Genomic DNA, 26,468 nt, shown 5'->3' on the forward strand with positions numbered 1-26,468 from the left:
TATATTTTCTATTTCTTCCTGGTTCAGTCTCAGAAGGTTGTGCTTTGCTAAGAATGTGTCCATTTCTTCCAGGTTGTCCATTTTATTGGCATATTGTTACTTGTAGTAATCTCTCATGATCCTTTGTATTTCTGCAGTGTCAGTTCTTCTCCTTTTTAATTTCTAATTCTGTTGATTTGAGTCTTCTCCCTTTTTTTCTTGATGAGTCTGGCTAGTGGTTTATCAATTTTGTTTATCTTCTCAAAGAACCAGCTGTTAGTTTTATTGATGTTAGCTATTGTTTTCTTCATTTATTTTTTATATATTCCTGATCTGATCTTTATAATTTCTTTCTTTCTTCTAACTTTGGGGTTTTTTTGTTCTTCTTTCTCTAATTACTTTAGTTGTGAGGTTAGGTTGTTTATTTCAGATGTTTCTTGTTTGTTGAGGTAGGATTGTATTGCTGTAAACTTCCCTCTTAGAACTGCTTTTGCTGCATCCCATAGGTTTTGGGTCATTGTGTTTTCATTGTCATTTGTTTTTAGATATTTTTTTGATTTCCTCTTTGATTTCTTCAGTGATCTGTCGGTTATTTAGTAGTGTATTGTTTAGCCTTCATGTGTTCGTGTTTTCACAGATGTTTTCCTGTAATTGATATCTAGTCTCATAGAGTTGTGGTCAGGGAAGCCCCAGTCTGTGTCTTTTGGTTGGAGCATTTAATCCATTTACATTTAAGGTAGTTATTGATATGTATGTTCCTATTACCATTTTCTTAATTGTTTTGGGTTTGTTATTGTAGGTCTTTTCCTTCTCTGTGTTTCCTGCCTAGAGAAGTTCCTTTAGCATTTTTTGTAAAGCTGGTTTGGTGGTGCTGAATTCTCTTAGCTTTTGCTTGTCTGTAAAGGTTTTAATTTCTCTGTCAAACGTGAATGAGGGGCTTCCCTAGTGGCTCAGTGGTTGAGAGTCCACCTGCTGATGCAGGGGACATGGGTTCGTGCCCTGGTCCGGGAGGATCCCATATGCCACGGAGTGGCTGGGACCGTGAGCCACGGCTGCTGAGCCTGCACGTCTGGAGCCTGTGCTCTGCAACGGGAGAGGCCATAACAGTGAGAGGCCCGCGTACTGCAAAAAAAAAAAAAAATGTGAATGAGATCCTTGCTGGGTAGATTAATCTTAGTTGTAGGTTTTTCTCTTTCGTCACTTTGAACATGTCCTGCCATTCCCTTCTGGCTTGCAGAGTTTCTGCTGAAAGATCAACTCTTAACCTTATGGGGATTCCCTTGTATGTTATTTGTTGCTTTTCCCTTGCTGGTTTTAATATTCTTTCTTTGTATTTAATTTTTGATAATTTGATTATTATGTGTTTTGGTGTGTTTCTCCTTGGATTTATCCTGTATGGGACACTCTGTGCTTCCTGGACTTGATTAACTATTTCCTTTCCCATATTAGGGAAGTTTTCAACTATAATCTCTTCAAATATTTTCTCAGTCCCTTTCTTTTTCTCTTCTTCTTCTGGGACTCCTATAATTTGAATGTTGGTGTGTTTAATGTTTTCCCAGAGGGCTCTGAGACTGTCCTCAATTCTTTTCATTCTTTTTTCTTTGTTCTGCTCTGCAGTAGTTATTTCCACTATTTTACCTTCCAGGTCACTTATTTGTTCTTCTACCTCAGTTATTCTGCTACTGTTTCCTTCTAGAGAATTTTAAGTTTCATTTATTGTGTTGTTCATCATTGTTTGTTTGCTCTGTAGTTCTATGTCCTTGTTAAATGTTTCTTGTAGTTTCTCCATTCTATTTCCAAGGTTTTGGATCATCTTCACTATCATTACTCTGAATTCTGTTTCAGGTATACTGCCTATTTCCTCTTCATTTGTTCTTGTGGTTTTTTTTTTTTTTTTTTTTTTTTTTTTTTTTTTTTTGTGGTGCATGGGCCTCTCCTGTTGCGGAGCACAGGCTCCGGACGCGCAGGCTCAGCAGCCATGGCTCACGGGCCCAGCCGCTCCGTGGCATGTGGGATCTTCCCGGACCAAGCACAAACCCGTATCCCCTGCATCAGCAGGCGGACTCTCAACCACTGCGCCACCAGGGAAGCCCTCTTGTGGGTTTTTACCTTGGTCTTTCATCTGCTGTGTATTTCTCTGTCTTCTCATTTTGATTAACTTACCGTGTTTGCAGTCTCCTTTCTGCAGGCTGCAGGTTCGTAGTTCCCATTGTTTTTGGTGTCTGCCCCCAGTGGGTAAGGTTGGTTCAGTGGGTTGTGTAGGCTTCTTGGCGGAGGGGACTTGTGCCTGTGTTCTTGTGGATGAGGCTGGATCTTGTCTTTCTGGTGGGCAGGACTGCATCTGGTGGTGTGTTGGGGTGTCTGTAAACTTATTATGATTTTATGATTAGCAGAGATGCAGCCTCTCTGCTAATGGGTGGGGTTGTGTTCCTGTGTTGCTATTTATTTGGCATAGGGTGTCTAGCACTGTAGTTTGTTGGTCGTTGAGTGGAGCTGGGTCTTAGTGTTCAGATGGAGATCTCTGAGAGAGCTTTCGCTGTTTGATATTACGTGGGGCCGGGAGGACTCTGGTGGACCAATATCCTAAACTTGGCTCTCCCACCTCAGAGGCTCAGGCCTGACACCCGCCTGGAGCACCAAGACTGTCAGCCACCCGGCTCAGTAGAAAAGGGAGAAAAAAAAGGAAAGAAAGAAAGAAAAAATAAAAGAAAATAAAGTTATTAAAAAATATATTATTAAAAATAAAAAGGTAGTAAAAAAAGAGGGAGAGCAACCAAGCCAAAAGACAAATCCACCAATGTTAACAAGCGCTAAAAACTATACTAAAAAAAAAAAACAGACAGAACCCTAGGATTAATGGTAAAAGCAAAGCTATATAGACAAAAACCACACAAAGAAGCATACACATACAGACCCTCAAAAGGAAAAAAATATATATATATAAAAGGAAGAGAGCCACCAAATCAATAAATCTACTAATGATAATAAGCTCTAAATACTAAACTAAGATAAACATAAAACCAGAAACAAATTAGGTGCAGAAAGCAAACCCCAAGTCTACAGTTGATCCCAAAGCCCACTGCCTCAATTTTGGGATGATTCATTGTCTATTCAGGTATTCCAGAGATGCAGGGTACATCAAGTTGATTGTGGAGATTTAATCCACTGCTCCTGAGGCTGCTGGGAGAAATTCCCTTTCTCTTCTTTGTTCACACAGCTCCTGGGGTTCAGCTTTGGATTTGGCCCCGCCTCTGCGTGTAGGTCGCCTTAGGGCATCTGTTACCCACCCAGACAGGCCGGGGTTAAAGTAGCAGCTGATTAGGGGGCTCTGGCTCACTCAGGCTGTGGTGGTGGGGAGGGAGGGGTACGGAGTGCTGGGCGAGCCGTCAGTAGCAGAGGCTGGCGTGACGTTGCAATGGCCTTAGGCACGCCGTGCGTTCTCCTGGGAAAGTTGTCCCTGGAACACGGGACCCTGGCAGTGGCGGGCTGTACAGGCTCCCAGGAGGGGAGGTGTGGATAGTGAACTGTGCTCGCACACAGGCTTCTTGGTGGCGGCAGCAGCAGCCTTAGCATCTCATGCCCGTCACTGGGGACTGCGCTGATAGCCGCGGCTTGCGCCCGTCTCTGGAGCTCCTTTAAGCAGCGCTCTTACTCCCTTCTCGTCGCGCACCAGGAAACAAAGAGGGAACAAAAAGTCTCTTGCCTCTTCTGCAGCTCCAGACTTTTTCCCAGACTCCCTCCTGGCTAGCTGTGGCGCACTAACTCCCTCCAGGCTGTGTTCACGCAGCCAACTCCAGTCCTCTCCCTGGGATCCGCCCACCGAAGCCGGAGCCTCAGCTCCCAGCCCCCACCTGTCCTGGCCGGCGGGTGAGCAGACAAGCCTCTCAGGCTGGTGAGTGCTGGTCGGCACCGATCCTCTGTGCAGGAATCTCTCCGCTTTGCCTTCCACACCCCTGTTGCTGCGCTCTCCTCCGCGGCTCCGAAGCTTACCCGCCCTCCCGCCCACCTGCCGTCTCCGCCAGTGAAGGGGCTTCCTAGTGTGTGGAAGCTTTTCCTCCTTCACAGCTCCCTCCCAGAGGTGCAGGCCCCTTCCCTATTCTTTTGTCTCTGTTTATTCTTTTTTCTTTTGCCCTACCCAGGTACGTGGGGAGTTTCTTGCTTTTTGGGAAGTCTGAGGTCTTCTGACAGCTTTCAGTAGGTGTTCTGTAGTTGTTCCATATGTAGATATATTTTTGATGTATTTGTGGGGAGGAAGTTGATCTCCATGTCTTACTCCCTCGCCATCTTGAAGCTCTCTCTGCCTCATGGTTTTTTGTTTTACGCTCAGGTGACTGGACAGTGTCTATGTCTACAGGACAGGAAGGTCCCTGAACCTGTCTTTGAGACGGCTTAGCTTATGAGACATTTTCTTTCTCTGACATAACTTTCATGCTGGTAAAAAACTGTTCCATTGGTAGGAGGCTACATTTCACCTGCATCATAAATGCATCAGATTGGAAGAGAGTGTCCTAGTAGTAAGCTGTGAACTTGAATTAGACTAAAATTCTGAAATCATTTATGGGAAATTTTCATTACTTCTGTAATTTCTAAAGCCTCATTTAAATGGTCAGATTTGACCAATACATTTTAGTGAATAAGATAAATGTATCTTAAAAATTTTTTTTTTTTTTATAATATACAGGTAACCTTCAAGACTGAAAGGAATACCATAGTGTAAAATATGAGGGGCTCTTGCTACACAGAAAGAAGTGTGTACTTTATTTCCTGAAAAAGAATGCATTTAGGTACTGGGCTAGTTTGTTATGAATAGCATAAATTCAAAGGTACATTAATGTGCTCTTGCTCTTTAAAAACAATTTACACCCTGTCTTGATAAAATAGTTACAAAATATAAAAGGAAACCTGTTTAAGAAATTAAAACTTGGCAAAAGGTTCAACATTTTAGGTCAGTGGAAAGAGAGAAAAAGGCATTCACCAAATAAGCTCCAGCTGGGCGTTGCATTTTTTTTTTGTTCCAATCCTAAACCCAACAGGAGGAGGCAAGGCCTTAGCAAATGCACCTTCTGTGTAAGCCCTACTGATACACTATGGGGTCCAGGTCACAGCCTGGGGGAAGGGTCTGCCCTTGGACAGTCTTGTGACCTGAGGTCCTTGTGCCATCTGAGGGTCAAGGCTTCAATGGATTTTACGCTTTGCCTTCTGTTAGGCAGTAAAGCCCGAGCTCTTCCAGTGAATGGAGAGTGTCTCATGAGTTCCCAGTTCAGCAAAACAGGAGCTGTTAGACATCCAGGGAGACGCTCTGTTCTCACACTTGGTGCTGTTTGGCGCCTCTGTTAGTGCTGAGAAGTTGGGTCGTGAATATTTACTCATAATAGCAGCCTAAAGGGTCACGGTGGCTGTGTTCTAGCCGTTAAGAGGAAGCGTAAGAAAGGTCAGAGAAATGAAGTTTGTGTTTAATTTTAGAGAACTGGCATCTTGTAACTCGAACTTAGCGTAAGTATATTAACTTTTTTCCCTTCCCTCTGGACTCATGGGCCTACCCATAATACCAGTAGGAACGCCTCAAATTTTTATCGACGATCTCAGATTTAATAAAATGGAGCAAACATGTTATCTCACCACTTTTGAACTGTTTGTGATGTGTTTAGAGTCCACCAGTGTGCCTTTTAAGTAAAATGAATCACACGTATTCTTGGGTATTTGTGCACAAATGTCTAAGATCTAGTGTTGAAAACCCTAGGGTTGGTGAATTAAATGGAAACACGTGTGCTTTGAGTATGAGCTTTCCCAACCCAGGTAACGGCTCAGACTTCCATCACGTAAGGACCCTGTGGAGTAATGTGTAGGTGGGGAGCAGTGGTGGTAGCTTCATTTTCCTGCTTCTCTGCTTTTAAAAGGAAAGGGCCTAAAGGCAAATGAATGGAAAACAGTTGCCAGAGGACAGTATAGAAACAAAACTGGGCTCTAGGTGGTGCTTGAAAGCAGGTTCAGTAAGGCTGGCATCCTTCAGGGTAAAAGGGTGTCCGCTGAACCTCAGTAACCTGGAGGCTCCTGGGCAAAGTCTTCAACAGACTGTCGTCACCTGTTCTACAGGGTCTCCAGGAGGGCAGTGGGCCAGTTCAAATACATTTTTTTAGTTATTCCTGTAAGATTGGTATTCCATTTATGTCTATAAATCATCACTGCTAAAGTCAGCAAACTTGTAGGCGGGGAGGGAGGAGAATACACTTAATCAAAGAGCTTTTGCCAATCACAGGTCGTTTTGCCACAAAGCTTTACATCGAAACACCTGCCTGCTTTTGCCCAGCCTTTGTGTTGTCCAGATGGAGCAGGTGAACCTGCAGGAGCGAGGCCTTTGTTTGCTTTGCAAGTGGAATGTTTCCTAAGGGAATGAATGGTGTATCTTTCTTTGCGGTAAGAAAATATTTTTGGCAGAGTTTTAGAAAGGTAGTACAGCTGCTACATTGGATATCAAATACTAACCTGTAATTCCTGTTAAAACATTTGCCGTCAATAAAAACAAGGCCCCCCACCATGTAAATCATAATAAAATGTGGGCTCTGTGTGAATTTACATAAATAGCCAATTCGTATAACTGTGCTCACTCAAAAGGAAACCTTTAGCATAAAAATTTAAGACTCTATAGATCCAGGCCGATTTTAACATATACCTTTTTTTTTTATTAAATATGTAAAAAGATAAATGCAAGTCAAGTTATTCACATATTCAGAGACAAAAACCTATTCTACCATGCGACAGTAGGTGGGTAATGTAAAATGAATGATACATCTGAATAAGACTTTTTCATCTATTGTCATTACTTATCTATATTTATAATTAACAATACATATGTTTACATTCCTTTCAGTTTACATTTAATATATAACAAAAGCTTTATGGTGTACTATTTAGTAAAAGTAATTTGAATGCATATTAAACCTTAACGGAATAATGGAAATACTCACCAGGGAAGGGAGGAGTTCCTGGTTCCCTTCTGGAGTTTACTTCTCTCGGGTCAACAGGGTGTGTCTTTGTCTTTTCTTTTTCTGCTTTTCTGCTCTTTTCTCTTTACCCCCTGCTTCAATCACTTCCTACCTGATATGAGCAGTGGAAGTACTATAACCAGCTGCGGCGGGTGTGAAGGGGACTCCAAGACCGAAGTCTGGCTTCTGAGAGGGAGGAGCAGAGCACACACCAGGGAATGCTTCTCGGCCCAGCATGACGACACGTGAGGGGGTCCACAGAGGAAAGCACGCGCTGGCTGCCGAGGTGAGAGAATGATGGGGTAAAGCCATCAGGGAGAAAGGAGCAGTCCTGGGAAATGAGAGGTGGTCTGCACAGAAGCTGGGGTGCAGCCGAAGAGGACCGGGATACTTAGCTGTCAAAGATTCCCCAAAGCATCAGTGATGTCCCATGCGATGCAGGGCAATGGAAGACGTTTCAGATGTCGACAGAAAGAGAAGTATATAGCTCCTCTCTAAATAAATGAATAGTCTGCCCCAAGACTCCGGGAAGGAGAAGGAAGTAGGATGACTGGCGAAAGCTGTCTTTGCCAGATATATGGCCAGTATGTTTGTAGCTGAGAAAGGTGGGGATTTGGGGAGGAACAGAGTGGCTGAGTGTCACTGGTGAGGCTTATGCATGTTACTCAGTAATCATGTGCACCCACATGATGGGAGTGTGGATCCTGATCCACCTGGCACTGGGTATTACTGACATGTCCAAGGCAAGCAAAGAACTGCCCGGGAACCACTGAAGGATCACCTGCATGGAATTATTTATTGTGCCTCTTGACAAGAGCTGTTTAGAAAGAAGGAAACTCAGTGAGTGCAACAGGCTTGGCGGGGCGGGGGGGGGGGGGGGGGGGAGGGGGTGGGGACGACACACTGTTAAGCACGATGCTTCGTATAGCACGACCACTCCCTGTGACCAGGTGTGGGAGGATGTCACCGCCGAGAGCCAGGCCGTATTCCAGCCTGAGAGAAACGAGCTGCCGCTGTAGTGCAGAGCAAGCAGGAGAGAGAAGAAAGGGAAACCAAACCCCATGAAACATCTGTCCAGTTCTGCACAGTGTCCTGTAATAACCTCAAAAATACAAGCAATCTTTTTCACAGGTTACTCAGTCAATACCACTCTGCCACAGAAGATTTATTTTGAGAAGACTTCTTTTGGTGGAAAGCTTCAATGCTAGAATTTAGAATTAGTATTTCATCAGTTAATAAAGAAATGTCAAAGCTTTATGATACATAATTCAGAAATTTATTTTAAGCTTTTCAATTAAGAGGAAAGTGGGGTGGGCACACTTGTTTGCTGTTTTTGTTGCACCTGCTAAGTCAAATAACAAGTGAAAGAAAATCTAAAGTCAGAAACCAAGTGAAATGAATGATCCAGGAAGGGAAACCATCTGTCAAAGGGCGGGGTGGGGAAGAGGCAAAGATTTGGAAAGATACTAAGAAAATGTGCAAATATTAGTTAAAAAAAAATAAGGAATGCTTTTAATTCATTAATGTTTCCTCTGTTTATGCACTGCCACGATTTAGCGAAGGTCAATGACAAGGAGGGCCATAGTATTTATTGGAGAGGGGGAATTCTTTATTCCACAAAGTATTGGGAGTCAGATTCTCCTGTGCTGTCATTCCAGTGTCAACAGCAGACTTCAGAACCAGGATTCTCCCTTGGGCTTACGCTCCTATTCATAAGGTCTTCACTCCCAGCCTTCCAGCCAGTGTGCAGCATGATGTGGGACCCTGCCGCCCGGGGCTGCACACCCTGAAGTCATTCTTTAGTAGGAATCCCCTAGTGTGGATGAGAGGATTTGGGCTGAAACCCACAGGAGGAGGCAGGAGGACCTGTGCCCATGCAGACCCCCTCTGACTGCAGACAATTGATGACAGCTTTTGAGGAGAGTGGCTCCCCACCAGAGGACCCTGAGAAAGAAAAGAGCATGAGAATCTGGGTGGGGGGAGGCGAGGGAAAGGGCAAGCGGTTAGTTAGAGGGCCAAGTCGAGATGGTGTTTTCCTTGAGTGAATGTCTTTCAAAACTAACAACATACTGTGTGGTTGTCTAACATGCCGATGTCTGAACACTGCTGGGCCCTGACGTCCTAGTTTTGATTCCTTTTTTTTTCCCTTTTGTTTGTGAGTAGAGGGAGAAACTGACTTGGTGTTTTTCCCTGTGAAATAAGTCACTGTCATATGGCTTTCATATCAAGTATCTCTTTCCCTTTGTTCCAATTTATTATCTGACCAAATTTATGTTCAGAGGTTAGACTTGCAAACATCAAAGCACCACAAATGTGTGTGACATCTAGTGACACTGGGTTGAGAAATGCCAATATAAATACCATATATCAAATTACCATTGTTTCACACCAGGATAAAAAGGGGGGTGGGGTGGGGGTGGGGACAGTTGTTCTGGAAAGAAATGCAAAGAGCAGAACCAATCTTAAGCAGCCAGGTGGTGAAGTTGAAGGTATGTGACCCCGTGATGTCTTGGGGAGGCTGCCCACGGCCGCAGCTAGTGTGTCTTGGCGAAGGAAATGGGAACCGAGCGCGGTGGCTGGCATGGGTGCCGGCGCAGTGATGGAACAGCAGGCTGGGAACAACTGGTTTCTGATGAGCTTGAGGCCACAGGTGTTCCAATTCTCCAGAAGAAAAGTTCCCACCAGAACGGAAGTGTGGAGAGCTGCCGAGACGGTTCAGTACTCTTCCTGCTGCTGGGCCTGCTGTTCGTGGACTTGTTCCTCTGCTTCCGGCTCCTCCGGGTGGCCCTCCTGCGGGGCAGGGGGAGAGGTTTCAGCTGAAGCGGTTCACTGCCGGCAGCCCTGCAGCGTCCCCAGCCCCACCATCGCTGCACAGCACGGCATCGCCACGGCTTTTGCCACGCAAGTGCCTTCCCGCTCCCAGGAGCCCAGGCACACACAGGGATGCCTTCACCTTCCCGCCCCATCAAGGAACGGCCCATTCTGGAGCGCGGCCAGCAGGCTTTAGGCACCACGTTTTCCTTCTGACCATTTTGGGAGGACGTCATCACAGAACATACGACATCCTTTCCCACCCGCTGTACGACAGTAAATCAGATGCAAGGACTCAAGAGCGTCACGATAACCACGAGTGAGCCTGCTGTGACACAGCACAGGGCCCCAGGCCCCTGCAGTGTGTCCGACGGCTTCCTGTTTCCTGCCCTGCTGTCCTCCTCCTCACCTGGTAGCATGTCTGCTAAGCAGACCCCTTGTTATAATGTTACTCATCTGATGCAGAGAAGCAGCCCGTTAGAGTGGGTAGGTAAGGAAAGGACAACAACTATGGTTCTGGGTTGCCCCCAGCCAGACGGCGTCTCCAACAGGGGAGCTTGGGAGCTTGTGCTCAGGGACTTCGGGACATCTATTTTGGGTATGTGAGGACTTTTTTTGCTTACTTTCTGATGGTTGAGGTGTTCCTCTACTTGGCTTCAAATGACCTATTTACTCACTTGTGTATAACCCGGGGAAGCACGTCACGAACACAAAACTCCAGGGAACATAAACCCTGGTCAGCTATATCTGCCAATTCTTTTTTTCTTTTTTTAATCTCGCAAAGGATAATTAGCTCTTTACTACCCAAGCAGAGGGAGCGTAGCTAATCAATAGGGCCGACTGCTCCCTCCAGAATGCACAACGCTTTTGCGATGCAGTCGGGAGCGTACGCTGGGATGTACTTGTGTTCTCTTGCACTTTGCACACTCCCTTCCTGTCTGGCCCGTATTCCCTTTAGCCAAGGACACACCCGTCAAGATCCAACTCAAATACAGCAGCATCATTTCCCCCGATCCCTGAGCCAGGATTCTCTCCCTCCTCCTGCATTTTGCTTCGTCCTTGGCCTTAAAAGCTTTTGACTTGTAATCTTGTTTGTCTTGAACCTTCTGGCCTCATCCACTGGATCCTGAGGATACTGACGTCGGGATAGGGCCTCATCCATCTGTGTCAGACCTTGCTTACTGTACAACTCAATGCATGTGTGTCAGGAAGAAGACATCAGAAGGGGTGCAAGAACAGATGACCCAGACTATCAGCCAAGGTCACGTGCCACTTGTCTTCTGAGAAGCAGCGTAATGTCAAGGTTATAAGCATGGAACTGGAGTTCATCTCCCAGATCCATTATTTACAAGCTGGGTGACTTAACTGTTCTGTGCCTCGGTTTTCTCATCTGTGCAAGTGGGAGATAGGACAAAAGTGCCCATTTAACAGAGTTTTCAATGAGTGTCACTGATCAAAGAATCAATGGAGTCACTGAATTCAACAGAGAACTCTGAGTTAAAATAGGTGAAGTGCCTAGAACAGTGTTTGGCACATAATATAAGTGTGAGCTGTGATTCTCTTTTCTTGGTAACTCATTGGAGTATGTTCTAGAAGTAAAAATAATTTTTTAAAAAATAGTCTTTTCTATGACAAGAGTAGAAAATGGCATCGTATTGAAGACTTGGGCTCAAATCTAGCACCGTCCCTTACTGGCTTGGTGTCTTCAAGAAGCACGTTATTTAATTTAATAAATATTAGCTCACCCCATGACCACACCCTGTCGTCATACCTAAAACTGCTCCACCTCTGAAATGTGAAGGCCCAAATCCTACTCTCTCTGCCCACATCCTGCTGTCCTTCGGGGCACCTCGCTCCTTAATTCCTTAACCACGATGTCCTTTGACCTCAGAGCCCCAAGCCCCCCCTTGCTCCAGGCTCTGCCAGCTCGTCCCCGGGCCGGCCCTGCAGCGTCCCCCACAAGCCTCTTTGCCCACCGCTCAGCACACGTGAGGGTGGTCCTCTCGGCTCAGTGCCTCAGGGACAGAGGTGCCCTCCTGGGGGCAGGAGAGCACCTCTTGCTGGGATAGAACAAGCGAGGAAGAGCCACCAGCCTCCCTCTAGTCCAGGGGCAAAGAAGGAAAGTCACGCTCATGGGAATTGACCAGGATGGTGGACCAGGAGCTCTGGGTGTCTGCTCTGCCACACGCTCCTTCCCACGCCTTTCTCACTGCCTTCACCCCAGAACGGATCACTCCTCTGAGCTTTACATCCTCGATTCACGCTCCCATCAGGTTGCACACTGCAGCCCTGTGTGTGTATGGGCGTGTGCTCGTGCGTCCCCACTGGCTGGCTCCACGGCTGCCTCTTCAGCCAGGCTCTGAGCCTCTGAGTCCCTTAAGAGGTAGAGACGTTGTATTCGTCATCCTAACCTTTTAATGCCAGTGTGGTGCCTTCCATATCATATTGCCCAGACTTCAGCTGGTCTGAAGTGCACTTTTCTTACATAATCGTTTCTGTGAGTGTTAGGCTGCTGATGCGAAGATCGTCAGAAACGAGGATCTGTTTGACATTTTACAGAGAATCTTATTTGCTCACATCATGGACGGTGAGTTAACTGTGGGATAACGGATTTAATTCAGGACTCAAAGTCAGAAGATTTGGATTCAAGTAACTGTGGGCCTGTCAAACCAGCTGCGGGACTAGAAACGCACTAGATAAGGCTCCCCCTCGGGCCTCCGTTCCATACTTGATGAGCCGGGGGTGGGTGTGGTGCCCTTGTCTCCAGCTGGCCAAGGGCAGCTCCCTCATTCACGGTGCACCGCTGTGAGGTCATGCATCTCACCTGCAGGAACTGCGGACCCCAGAGCACTCTTATTGGGTACCGTGGCTATAAAGAACAAACGTCCTGGGTTACCAATGGATTGCTAATGCTTGGGGTTCAAATTAAGGTGCTCTGAAAGTCTGGCAGGACGCACCTGTAACTCTGAGGCAGCTGTAGCACATCACCACTGGGAGCTCCCCACCCACGCGTGGAGGCACTCACACACCAAAATGATCTTTCTCTTATGCCCCACGCAAGACTGAAGAAGAACTTAAACGCACAGGTGAGGAGGAGGCCAGGCGAAACCTAGGCCAAACGTGTGACTAAAGCACTGGGGCGCCACCTACTTAATTAAGTCTAATATTTGCATATAAATCCACCCACAGCTGTGAGTGACGCTTTGGAGTTCCTTATTCTTATAATAATCATTAGAAGGAGAAGCAAGCAGGACAGTACTGAAGAATGCTCTCGGCTACTGTGGGAGGAGAGCAGGGACAAAGGAGGGGAGGAGGGGGAGGGCCGTCAAGAAGCTGGGCTGCAGGGAGTGGGGAGGGGGCATGGCTCCCACCTTCCCAGATGTAGGAGGTAGCGCACAACAGGCTCATCTGCCGCCACTCACACCAGCGAGTCCGGCTGTTCCTTCCTCTCTGCTTTGTTCCTGCCATTTCCTCTGCTGAAAAAATACTCCCCCGTCTCACCTCTGTAACTGCTGACGTTCCTAATCATCTTTCCACGGCCAACACAAATGTCATCTTCTCTGTGAAGTCCTTGCCTGTCCCTCCAGGCTGTCTTTATGTGCTCCCCACACAAGTTTATTTACGTCTCTATTACTGCGTTTATCACAACCTGACAAATTCCAGTTAGTGGTGTCCCTGTCTGTCTCAAGGGGACTGTGAGCTCTTCTAAGGCAGGGGCTGTGTCTGTTTTCTATAAACCCAATGCTGCGTCCAGTGACAGAAACGCAGGCTGAATTCAAAAGATGTGGGCTGAAGGGGGGAGTATCTTTAGGTCATTCGACAGTGGCTTCCGTGACAGGACCTCAGGAAACAAGTGTCTCTGTATTAGCAGGTGACCCTCAGCCTACAGATCCACAGGGCAGCAGCTAACCAACGACGTTAAGCCCAGACACCTGTGGCCCCTAGTTAAGTAGTGAAGATAATGAGAATCATGATGAGAGGCACTGGACGGCCAGCTGGCCATCTGCTCTGGAAACTTCCATTAGGTTTCTGTGACTGCAAACTGAACTGCCTCTGTTTACTTCCACACTCAAAACTCTCATCTGGATTTCTACATCTTCCAAACATGGATTGCTTGATCAAGAGAATCAAAGACCAGACATCACTAAATAAAGACTGAAGGAGGAGGCCTCTCCAGCGAATGCCTCCACCTGAAGTGTCAGTGTCGGGTCCACCTGTGGTGAACTGAAGAGCAGGCACTCACTGCAGCCTCTCATTCCTCAGCACCCCTCTCATCTCCAGGAGGGAGGCAACCAACCAGAAATCTCTGCCTCTCAGATGTGCACAGAAGTCCGACCGGCGGCATCATGCATTAAGTACCGGCATTTTTTCCCAGACATCATGCCCCCCGTGGCTGCACGTCCACCTAGCACTGAAGTGTGTGAATGGCCTGAAAACAGGACACAGTGTCAGGGTCAAGCACAGCGAGGGAAAAAGGAGGCTCCGAGAGCTTGCGGGTGGGTGCAGTGGCCCAGCAACCTCTGAGCACATTTTTTTCCCAAGTGATGCCTTTCCTAGGCAAGCGTGGAAGCTTTTTAAAGGCTCACTGCCTCAATGGTAGAAGCTGGATAAGCTGGGAGGCTACCACAGAATCAGGACTCGCTACGCTTAGGGAGGGAGGCAAACGCTTGCGGCTCTAAGGTGTCTAGGACGGTTCCATGAACCTCCAGGAAGGGAAGCAGAGAGCAGAGCAGGCCAGCCGCTCCTGAGCGTCTCGCCATCCGCCTCTGTAAGAAGTGTCATGTGTGTGAGTGTGCAGCATGGAAAATACCGTGCAGTGTCCAGGCACGTGGCAGACAGCCTTCGCCTTCTCTCTCTATAGAAACCGAAGTTTAAAAAAATGGGTCTTGTCACATTCTAAACAAGGATGCTTGGCATATTCCAGCTTATTCTCTATAGAAAACTCAGCATAGCCTGATGTGTTTCTTTTGGAGCTGTCCAGACAGAGTTGCATTAGAAGTTATCCTGGAATGAGAAGAATTAAGGCAGCAGCTGCATTTGAAGACTTTGCACTGGTAACCCACACGTGTTACGTCTGTGTTAAGTCTGTTTTCCCTTCCAGATTCCAGTAGCCTGGTTACTGCCTCTAAATCTCTTCCTGGACTTTGGATACTCCTTAGCTTACACTCAACAGTGATGCCACTGTCTCTCTCTCCTCCCTGCCACGTTTCTCTCTATTTGATGACATCATCACAGTGCCAGTCAGAACAACAAAGGTGGGTTTAGTGACACCACCCGCCAGAAAAAAATGGAGGTTCTTGGCGGATGCTGAATTAAACAGACTGCCCAGAGAAAGAGGCCAAGACAATACTTTTGAAGGTGTCAAACAACAAAACAAGATGAAGGGAATTATTTGGAGAAAATCCAGGTAGGAATTTGACTACTCCCTTCTTCACATACAGAACACATGCAACTCAGTACTGTCAATTAGACAAAGTCTGTCCTGCAGTTTCCCCCAAGAGGTACCGCCTTTACTTTTTCCCTTCCCCATGGCACCCAATATACTGAGAGGCAGGGAACATAGTCCTTAAGATTCTGGGCTCTGAGTTAGAGAAACCTGGGTAGTGACGGAGCTTATTAAAGATGGGTCATCGGGCTTCCCTGGTGGTGCAGTGGTTAAGAGTCTGCCTGCTGATGCAGGGGACGCGGGTTCGTGACCCAGTCCGGGAAGATCCCACATGCCATGGAGTGGCTGGGCCCGTGAGCCATGGCCGCTGAGCCTGCGTGTCCGCAGTCTGTGCTCCGCAACGGGAGAGGCCACAACAGTGAGAGGCCCGCGTACCGCAAAAAAAAAAAAAAAAAAAAGATGGGTCATTGAGCAAGTAATTTTTATCTGTAAAGCAGAGATAAGTAATAGTACACCACATAAGGATGTGGTGAGAAATATATATATAGAACATAAACGTAATATCTAGCACATGCTAAATGCTCACGGTTAGCTATTACTCCTATCATGTTCCCCATTTAAAAGGTGGCTCAGGCTTGGAGAAGGGAGGGCACGAACTCAGGACTGAGTTCAAATGCAAATTACGCTGCTTATTCACTCGGGAACGTTATTTAACCTCTCGGCTGCCTTAGTTTCTCTCATCTGTAAATGGGCTAACACACATATCTACCTAATAGGATCCTCCAGACAATTAAAGGAGCTGATACAGGTAAAGCCCTCGGCCTTCCCCCTCATCTCCCATCCCAAGAGTTTGAGGAAAGGACCTGCTAAACCCATTAGTCTTAATGACTGATGATACTCTGAAGTATTACTTCTTTGAGGGGCGTGTGCGTTAACTGCCCATACACTGCAAGAATGGCTCTCTGAAGCCAGGCCGCGGTAAGCTGGTGCTGGCATGTGTGCTGGGGGTGTTGGAGATATCAATGGTCTAACGGAAGCTGAGTGTAGTCATCCAGGAAGACACTCCTGAACTCTCAGGAGGCAAGAGCTCTTGCCGAAGGCCAGCCCCACCTGCCATTAGCTAGGAATTCAGTGGCCCTGCCAACCCTTAATTTGGAGTTCACCTAACGGCGTTACCTCACAACGACTCCTCCTTTGGGACAAGATCTGGCTCGAGGTTAGCATCAGAAGGCTAGAGGTTAGCATCAGCAGGGAGATTCCATCCTGCGAGCCGCCTTGCTCCCGCGAGCGGGCACCGTCCCGGATGGGCAGCAGCACGGCTCACTCGGGCTCACGGTGCTGCTGCACAGACCTCATCGAATTCAGCCTCAAACAAGCTTGTGAAGAGAATAACCATAATTCGTCTAGCGCTTGACAGATGACAAAGCACTCTCTACGTACAGAACGTCATAAAAATGCCACTTTGGGTGGTGCGGATACACACACTACAGACCAACCTGTGGTTTCTTCCGTCAGATCTGAAAATAGTGAGAATATTTTGTAAAGCCGCCGCTATCTCTGGGACCTGGGCAGGCGGATTCCCAGGGCTTCAAGATCTATAGTCTGAGCTCACCGAGAAAGAGGTTTAAGAATATACACGTATCTGGGGGAGACAAAAAAAGTGCTGGAGAGTCCCCAAACTCCAGACAGTTTCTTACAGTTTAGGAAAATTTCAGAGCTAGGATTTTAATCTTACACGGAGTAAACAACTGCCTGGTATTCGGCTGAAATAAGATAAAAGTAAACTTGCTCGTGGCTTCCTATGTTCTGTGGAAATACCAACACACGTGCAACTCGACCACAGAGCCCTCAGGGCACCCGCAGGCCTCCTAATCACACCTACCCAAACACTTCCTCAGCCCCAACCCGGCAGCAGGACGCCTGCAAGCCTGGCCCGTGCTCTCCTGCCTTTCACCGCGCCGCCCTCATGAAAGTGAAGCCCCACGGGGCTCCCACTGCGGCTGCCAGGGCCTCGCCCTGCCTGTCTGGGCGGACTTGGGGTGACCTGCCTGGGGCCCTGCCGTTTATCCTGCCCCTTCCCCTCCTCGCTTCCTGAGACTCATGTTCCTCCGCTGCTCCTCATATCGGCTTTCCACGCGCGGACGGAGCCACGTCCTGGGTCCCCCCTCGGCACATCCACTCGTGGGGAGCAACCCTGGTGGGCGGGGCCTCCACAGAGGAGGCCTTCCAGAAGTGTTTTTCCACAAAGGGCTGTCACACAATGCTGCTCTGTACTGGCAAAGCGTAACCGAGACAACCAGCTATGAAGGAAAAAACAGTTGTGGGACTTCTGGGGGTGGGAAATGCGTCTAGATGAATCTTTCCTTTAGCCACATTCTGACCTGCGTGAAGAATCTCTGCACACGTTCTTACTGCTTATCTGCTCTGAGAGTGAAAACCACTTGAGACTTGGCTGTGTAAGCCTCTCTTTCTCAATCGAAGCCCCCCGGTCCCCTGCCCCCAACAACTGGCAACCATCCGCACATCTCTTCCCAGATTGACGAATGCGGGTCCCATGCGCCTGGGTCAACGGATCACGACGATCGTGTTTATTCCTCTGGGAACATCACATGCACTGGCTGAGCCGCAGGCCTCACTGAGGTCCCAGGGCAGATATCTGAAGGCTCGGCACCACTGCACTCTGACCAAGAGCATCACTCTGGGACGCAAGCCTCAGGGCTCTGCTCACACTCACGTGTTCTTCCGAAGCGTAGAGGACTTCCATGAGTCGCTGCACGAGGTCATCGTTTTCCTGCCCGTGTTCCTGGCAGAGGAGCTCAATCTCTCTCAACTTTCCGAAGTAGAAATCCCTCTCCTTTTCCATGCCTTCAAGGGCAAGTTTTAACGAATGTACCTGTGAGGGAGGGAAGGTGGAAAAGAAAACCCTCAAACTACAGCATAAGAAATAAATGACCAACTGTGCCTGTGTATAAAGATGCGAAACAAGAAAAGACAGATGTGCAAAAATAACCGACGTGCAGGTCCGGGGAGAGCCAAGGGGCTGCTGCTGGGGCTTGAGCCTGGGCCCGAATGCCCAGCTTCAACAGCACTCTTGTCACTCCTGTCAACCGACTGTTTATACCCAGAGGCCTGGGGATCCTTCTGCCCGAGACAGTTCCACCCGGGCTCCGAGTCAGCCTTCCTCTCCTGGTAACTAACCTGGGCTGGGGCACATCTTTCCCCCAACTCGTTCATCCTCTACAGGGAAGGGAGAGGCGAGAGCGGGAGGAGGGAGGGGCTGGCACTGTGGTCCCTTCAGACGCGCTTTGCGGAACCTCCTTTCTTCACGTCACTTGAGAGCTGCCCTCGACTTTGGAGCCCTTCATACATGTTCCCGAACCAAACTAGACAAATGCTCCTACTGAGGGACTGGGGCGTGGCTGCACAAGGAAAACTGGGCGAGACTAAAAGCAGGCTGAGTGGACCTGTCTTAATTGCTCTAGTTCTGGCTTCGAGCTCATCACATGAAAGGCAGGAAGATGTGGAAGCTCCAGTCCCTCAGCAGAACAGCCCTCATTCCCTTTTTTCTCCCTTGACGCGGGTTCAAGGGTCTTGCAGCTTCTCACGGTGGTTGCGGAGATGGCGCTGGTGAAGGGAAGAGGGCAAGGGTTGAGGCTGGCAGAGCCGTCACCTGGGCTGAAGAAACACCACAGGCAGTGTAGACAGATCTAGTCTCAAATTCCAGGCTGCAGGCCGAACAGCTCCACACAGGCCCAAACCATCACCCGCTTCCTGCTCTCGGAGAATCCCTCAAGTTTTCTGAACCCTTTGATCATTTATATTTATGCAGAGACTCTCTTTAGGGGGTGAATTAGGTCTCTCATGGTTCTCCTCAGGAGAAACCTCTCTTTCAGTATATGAAAAACCACCCTTCACAGATTTCCAAAGATTACATTTGGAGTGGAAAATCTCTCTGTTTCTAGTAACTCCGGGCCTTGGTACATGCTATTTATCTGTCTGGAGTTATTGACTCATTCAAACAGATACTCAGCACATGCAGTGTCCATCTCCTTGTGCACCTGGCAAACTTGTGTCCATCCAGTAAGACTCAAGGATATGGTTCTTCCTCAGAGTTAAACCTCACTGATGCCCTCATGGAGCTGGTTACAAAGCAAAGGAGGATCAGTCGCTAACTATTCTTTTTTTTGGCCACGCCTTGCGGCTTGCAGGATCTTAGTTCCCTGACGAGGGATTGAACCTATGCCCCACTGCAGTAGAAGCACGGAGTCTTTAGCCACTGGACTGCCAGGGAACTCCCTCAGCCACTAACTTTCAACTCTTGTTTCTGATAATACTATGGCTTGGACATTTGTAAAAACTGAAGGCAACCCAGTTGGCTGAATTCCAGAAGAAAGAAAACTGTTTATTCTAGAACCTCCCCCCCACCCCGCCCAGACTCGACCACAGACCCATCTCAAGCCTGCACTGGTGCCACCAGCGGATCTGTGGTAGTTTAGGTGTCTGCTGTCTGCCAGCTCCCCTTCCCTGTGTCGGGCAAGAAGGGTCTCTGGATGCCTCTGACCCATGGAAACCAGGCTTGTCAGCCTCTCAAGTGCTGTGGTCTGTACAGTGAACCAAGAGCTGAGGCTTTGTAGAAACACCCAGCCCAGGTTGGCCTGTGCTGCTATTCCAGATGCATGAGGTTAACAGACGCACAGCTATAAACTTTCCTTGGTAAAAACCAATAGGACCTAAACTACTTGATGAAAGATCCATTGGCAAATGGGATGCCATTTTCACAGTCCCGCTCCGATGCCTCCTTGCTCCCGCACATGTCAGAGCAGGAGCCTAAGCAGTGGAGGTGATGCTGGGGATGGACCCTTGAGAAAAGTCAAGGGGAAGTTCTCTTCTCCCAATTCTCCACCGCTCAGGTGTCCACACGCTGTAGATCCGCCCAGCCTTCCAGTCCGAGCCACGGACAGTGTCTGTGAGGGCTAACCAGGCCCCACTCTTCAGCCCCCGTGGTCCCCGAGCACAAGCAGGGACCCCATGCCGCCACCTGTTTGCTCACCTACTCTCCAGAAACAACCCCTGATTATTTTAGTCATGTCTTTTCCTCCCCTGTGTCTTTTGGTTCATTTCTATCATTGAAATTCTCTAACACAGTGGTGCTTTCATAGCATGTCGTGGGAGACTGCCCAAATCAAGGCATGAGGCCAAGTGAATGAGAATTCTTAAAGTTTACGGCACTGGTCACTTTGTCTATTACCACTGTAATTCAGTCTTTGGTCCGGGCATTTTTACTTGGCCCTTCCTCGTCTTCGTGTCCTCAATTCCAACACAGTGATGACTGTGTGTGGCTCCCCACCAGTTTTGGGGGGCACCCTGTAGGCTTCGGGGACAGAAAATGGAGGGAGCATTAACATAGCCTTGGAAATACAGCTGAAGGAGGCGCTCAGTAAACAGCTGGTGAATGAAGGCTTACAATGTAGGATGTGTCCGACCTTCCCTCTGGGGGACAGATGGAGGTACGGGGACACTCTCCTCCATGTGAATGCATGGGGGGACAGCCTGGGAGTGAGGCCTTTGGAAGTAATGAAGGAATTACAACCAGGAGGAGGAAGGCCACTGGAATGTGCTTCTCTGTGTCTTCTCTAGAGTGGCATTTTGGATGGGACAACAGTTTTAACTGAAGCATCGTAGACGGCTGGGGCCCTTGGGGCTCTGTGTGTGATTGGAGAGCTACTGGGAGCCCAGAGCCAGCCCCAAGGAGAGGAAGTGGGGCTGGTTGGCGAAGGCCGTAAGCGAGAGAGGGGCAGGCAGGATCTCGAGGTTCCAATGTGTTTCTACTTTGGGTTGGTGGTTTGGGAAACTGGGTGTGGTAGGGGTAGATGAAGAAACATTTGATAATAAAGATATCAAAAGAATTTGAGTCCTACGGAGAAAAGGGTTATAAATCTAAAGTATTACAGACCCACACCCGACTCTCTTCAGGTCTACTTTGCTTAGAGCCTCAGGCATGTGTCCCAAGGCTAATTAGGGCTGTCCTAACTGCCTTTTTCTTTTTAAATTTTATTTATTTATTTTTGGCTGTGTTGGGTCTTTGTTGCTGCTTGCGGGCTTTCTCTGGTTGCGATGAGTGGGGGATACTCTTCATTGCGGTGAGCGGGCTTCTCATTGTGGTGGCTTCTCTTGTTGCAGAGCATGGGCTCTAGGCACGCGGGCTTCAGTAGTTGCGGCACACGGGCTCAGCAGCTGTGGCTCGCGGGCTCTAGAGCTCAGTCTCAGTACTAACTGCCTTTCATTCTAGGAGAACTCATTGCTGGAAATTGTATAAGGGCTCAAACTGAGGATCAGCAGGTAATTAGAACATTCCACAGTTTCTAAATCAAAGTCCTATGCACCGGATGACTTAAGGTTTTACCTTTTTCATTGAAGTGTTCAGAATTGTAAAGAAACACCCTAGTTAAGCAACTGCTTGCTTTTTAACTAGATTCTTGTTTGCAAATACACAACTATCTCAAAAACTGTTTCCAGACTCTTGCTGGCTCATCAAGAATCAGATTAATCACCGGGATCTGCCCATGCCCAGTGAGTGGCTGGGAACAGCCTGGGCACCTGGGATATTGGCTCTTCTCCCAGGGGTGGGAGTGGACAGGATAAAAGACTCTCCTCCTGGGCTTCCCTGGTGGCGCAGTGGTTGAGAGTCCGCCTGCCGATGCAGGGGACATGGGTTCGTGTCCTGGTCCGGGAAGATCCCACATGCCGCGAAGCAGCTAGGCCCATGAGCCATGGCCGCTGAGCCTGCGCATCTGGAGCCTGTGCTCCGCAACGGGAGAGGCCACAACAGTGAGAGGTCCGCGTACAGAAAAAAATAAAAGACTCTCCTCCTAACTCAGGGCAAGGGTGGGTGGTTTCTGCGCTGGGCCCTATGCTACCAATTGTTTTATTACTTTTAAACTATGTATACTCTTGGGCAAAATTAGCTATTGTTAGAAAGCGTACCTAAGCTTTTATATTGAAAATTTCGAAGGCAGTAGACCTAGATTTACTGCAATCCTAGGGATATTAGGTAAAAAGGAAAGTTCTATTTAACTGTGGCCTTTCTGATGCCCTATTCCTGGGTTCAGTGCTCCTGTGTACTTTCACTCTTGCGGGAAGTGTTCGGCCGTTTGGCTTTTGCTTGTGTAATAGACAATGGTGTGTGGTTGCTATCTGTAAGTTCTATGAGGGAAGGGAAGCTCTCTATCTTGCTGCCATTATATTATCAGCATCAAGTATAGTGTCTGTCACATCGAACAGGCTTAACAGATAGCTGCTGAAAGAAAGGAAGGAAGGAGGGAGACTAACCCCTGATGCCTTTAACACAATCTAGACTGGCTAGAAGTGGCCATGGTCTAGCCTGGAGCTCCTAATAGGCACTGAGGTGTACGGGAGGGGGAGGCTGGCCTGCACACCTGCATTTACCTAAAGCCGAGTCATCTGTCCCTCTGTCTCAATGTATAGCTTTGAGATTTGTGACTTAACATCTTTTATTCACAATGGGCCACTGATTATCTGCCCCAATAGTTCCTTTCATTCTTACTTGCTTGAAGCCACTGATTCCCGCGGCTTCCCTCCCCCTATCCCAAGCCCATAGGAGTTTGCTCATCTCACCCCCTGACACCTGTCACTGCTCCTAGAGACAGAGCTGGGGATGCCAAGTTACCTGTTCATTAAGCTGTATGACCTGTGTTTCTAAATCTTTATCAGATTTGGATGCTGAGCTGCTGGACGAAGCCCTTTTGGCTGATGAGGGACGAGAAGGTGTGGATCCTGGTTTAGATGCTGGACTTGATTTAGCCGCACCTGAAAGGACCCAGAATAAATTATGAATATTGGCAACATCGGAAATGCTTCTTAGGTATGCAGCAAAAGTGTCATATAAAAGGAATTTACTAAAACACAGAAGAGACACTGCCAGTGATCTCTTGCCAGCACAGAAGTAGCACAGATACGCTTAGAAAGAGTGTACTCGATAAAATGACAGAATCATCCTGGGCAACTTACTTAACCTTTCTGAGCACTGGTTGTTTTTCTCAAGTGACATGAGATTAATGCGGTTGTCCCTTCTCCCTCCAGAGAGATGAGAACAGATACAAAGGGATTTTAAGTTTGTTTGTTTTTTTTTTTTTTTAAAGAGGAAAGGTTCTTTGATAAGCTCAGAGCATCACCATAATTGAATTTCTAACACCGACCTTATAAGAGAATAACACTTTAGGAGAAATATCAATGCACATGTCTATTTTTTCCTCTTTTAATGTATTTCCTCGTTTTAGCCATTAAAAGAGTCTAGGAGCCATGATATCTCTGTAGCAACAGGCACTCCTGGTGCCCAAGTCCTGGTTTCTAAATGTTATTCTGCAATAAAAGGGCTTCTTGAGATATGATATGGCTGATTCCGGGGCTGGGGCAGGGAAAGGACAAGGTGGGCCTGGGACATCTCATGTAAAAAAGCAAGGATGTGCTCAAGGATTAATGAATGTCAGGGGCCAGCCCAAAGGGGCTCCCAACTGGCCAGACTTGGACCATTTGCATACCAAAAAGAGTGATGGCTGTAATGTATTACAATGCACTGAATAAATAAAAATCTAGTCCATAATGAGGGTAGGGGAGAGGGAGAATCCAAATATCTCCACAGAACACCGACAGCCAGTAAATGCTAAAGAAATGCTAGAAAAATCACAGTTTTGCAATACACATAACTGATTCAGGAAAGTTTCATCAATTGACTCTAAAACACTGAGAAGTGTTTGGAGGACGGGATGTTTACACATGTCAAGGTGCTACCCTATAAGTTGCTTATAAAGGGTGAAAGATATGCCTTTACAACAGGGAAGCCTGAGGATTGGGACCTTAACCAAGTTATTCAGTAGCATCACTAATAATGATAGAAATTGGCCAAAAAAAAAAAAAAAAATAGGACCATTGATGTCAGGTAAGACCTCATCTACCTGAAGCTCAGCTCATGACAGGCTCTCACTATCTAGAACTTGACAGACACAGGAAATGGCCTCTGCAGGCAAAACAGATGGCACAAGATATATGCAGTGAAGTTTATACTCCATGGGTTTAGAAATTCAGGGTCATTACTGGGGCCCAGCCATTCCCTCTTACTCAGAACAGCTCAGTCTGGTGTAGGTGCTCCCGCTGGCCCAATTCTCCACCACAGTCCCCCCACACTCTGCTCCTCTGGTTCTTGGAGGGCAAGGAACTCCTCATACTCAGCTTTGCAACCTCAGTGCTTAGCACAATACTTGGCGGAACACATATTCGATGAAGGAACAAATGTTTAAATACATGAACAAGTAAATAAAACCTGGTTGTATGGTTTCCAATTTTACAGTTTATTGGTACTAAGAGATCAGAAAAAGGCAAGCACCCTGGCAGCAGTTACAAGTTTCAACCAATCTCCTAATTACAAAGCAGCAAGCAGGAAGACTATAAAATTCCTATCTGTATGTCTTCAGAGTCATGAGAGATACAGTCATACACACCCTCAAGAAGCACTGACAGTAACATACCGTTTAAAATACATGCCTGTTATAAAGAAAGAAAGAATTCTTCTAAAAATACAGGGAAATGCCTAATATATGTAAAACTGAGGATGCTTAAGTTAGGAATGACTTAAAAAGTTTGAGTATTCAAACCTTCAGTGACCTGGAAACCTCACCTATGCAGCGGAACTTCCCAGGTTGTCTAGAGAGCGGATGCTTTGCTTTGTTCAACAGCTGTGAGGAGGCTTCATCTCTGCAAAAGCCCAGAAAACACACTCCTGGACATAGCTTCCGTGTCCCATTGGCCGGCTTCTCTAACTCCACGCTAAGCCAACAGGGTAAAGAACACAGCGTGGAAAACAGCAGGAGAGGCAGGGCGAGGACGTGCTGACCTGACAAACAGCGTTCTCCAAGGGTGGCCACCAGCCAGCCTCGCTGGGGAAGCAGCTTTTGAAAAATCAAGTTACTTCAGACCTTTTCATGAGCAATCTGTCGTATTTTAATATAAAAATAGTCTAACAGAAAGTGGCTCAAAGACTGTCTATGACCAACCCCTCTTATTTACTAAATACATATTTATTAAGTGCCTACCATGAGCCCTGTACTGGAAGTCCCTGCTCTACAGGAGCTCATGACCTGGTGGGAGTGGGTCATTTAAGAATGCCCACAGACAGAAAGACAAATACTCTATGTTATCACTTACATGTGGAATCTAAAAAATAAAGCAAATGAATGTATATTTAAAAAAAAAAAAAAAAAAGCCCAGGCATGGCCACACTCAACATTCTCAGGAACAAGGCAATGTTCTAGACACGACCACGGATTGGGATCGGGCTGTGTTCCCTCTGCCTGAAATTCTTCCTCCCCTCCTTTGAGTGACTATGTCTAACAGCCTTCGGGTCTCAGCTTAAATGTGGTGGCTCACACACCCTTCACATAGCACCCATCAACGGTAATGGTACAGTGATTTATTTAATGCCTACTTCTCCCATTAGACTTAATCCCCACGAGGTAGGAGTTGAGTCTGTTCTGTTTACTATTTTATGTTCCCAAGGCCAAGCACAATGCCTGATCCAGAGGAGACACTCAATAATAACTTTTTATAACTCATGAAAGAACGCCTAGGACAGGCATCTATCCAGGGTAAAGATCCCAGGGGAAGCTCGAGGAGCTGATGCCAACCTCAAAGTCACTGACAGCAGGAGCCAGCAACACCTGAAGGAAACGAAACAAAACCCACCAGCCTCCCAGAAAGAGATCTCTTACTTGGTTTCAAGTTCACCTTCCATTATTACTTAGGTCCTGTATAGATGGAGTCAAGACAGTAGTTCATGTGGGTAAATTCAGTCAGTAAACAGTTAACTCTGAGTAGGGAGGAGCAAGATGGTTTGTGCTGGGCTGTCCTATCCAAGTCTCTGCCATGCTTCCATCCATGCCTCTTCTGAAGAGAACAGCTCTGGGGAAGGGGCTTCCCTACAGAGCAAGTGACCCACCCACCCAGCCTGGGCAGGCCTCCCTAAGCAGGTCAGCAGCTATGATGTGGCTGGTTGCAGGAGGTCCACCAGACACACTCATGTTCTTATACTCTGCCTCACCCAGTCTCATGTAAATTTTCAAAGAAACGCATGGAAGGAATAGAAGCTGATTGCTTGTAAAACAAGGTTATCACTGATTATATTATCAGGACATCATCAAATGCAGCTTGGAAAAACCTGAAACGTTTGATACGAAGTTAAAGTAGAAGAGGTCATGGCAAGCCAAAGCCCCATGTAAGACCAAGTTATCAGGGAAAGA

The 26,468-nt window shown here is 47.4% G+C and overlaps 1 protein-coding gene across 3 annotated transcripts in view; it reads right to left on the reverse strand.

Moving 5' to 3' along the window:
- Nucleotides 1–8,215: 8,215 nt before the first annotated feature.
- Nucleotides 8,216–26,468, reverse strand: part of MAPRE2 (microtubule associated protein RP/EB family member 2) — a 164,332-nt gene continuing 146,079 nt past the window's right edge. For all 3 annotated transcript variants that reach the window (XM_032602450.1, XM_032602449.1, XM_032602451.1), the window contains 3 exons: nucleotides 22,847–22,986; nucleotides 17,894–18,052; nucleotides 8,216–9,752 (listed from right to left, as the gene is read on the reverse strand). In XM_032602450.1, coding sequence (XP_032458341.1) covers nucleotides 9,678–9,752; nucleotides 17,894–18,052; nucleotides 22,847–22,986 — 374 coding nt within the window. In that variant the 3' untranslated portion in view covers nucleotides 8,216–9,677. The remainder of the gene's footprint in view (nucleotides 9,753–17,893; nucleotides 18,053–22,846; nucleotides 22,987–26,468) is intronic.

The sequence above is a fragment of the Phocoena sinus genome, chromosome 14 (assembly GCF_008692025.1).
Source record: "Phocoena sinus isolate mPhoSin1 chromosome 14, mPhoSin1.pri, whole genome shotgun sequence".
Taxonomy (NCBI): domain Eukaryota; kingdom Metazoa; phylum Chordata; class Mammalia; order Artiodactyla; family Phocoenidae; genus Phocoena; species Phocoena sinus.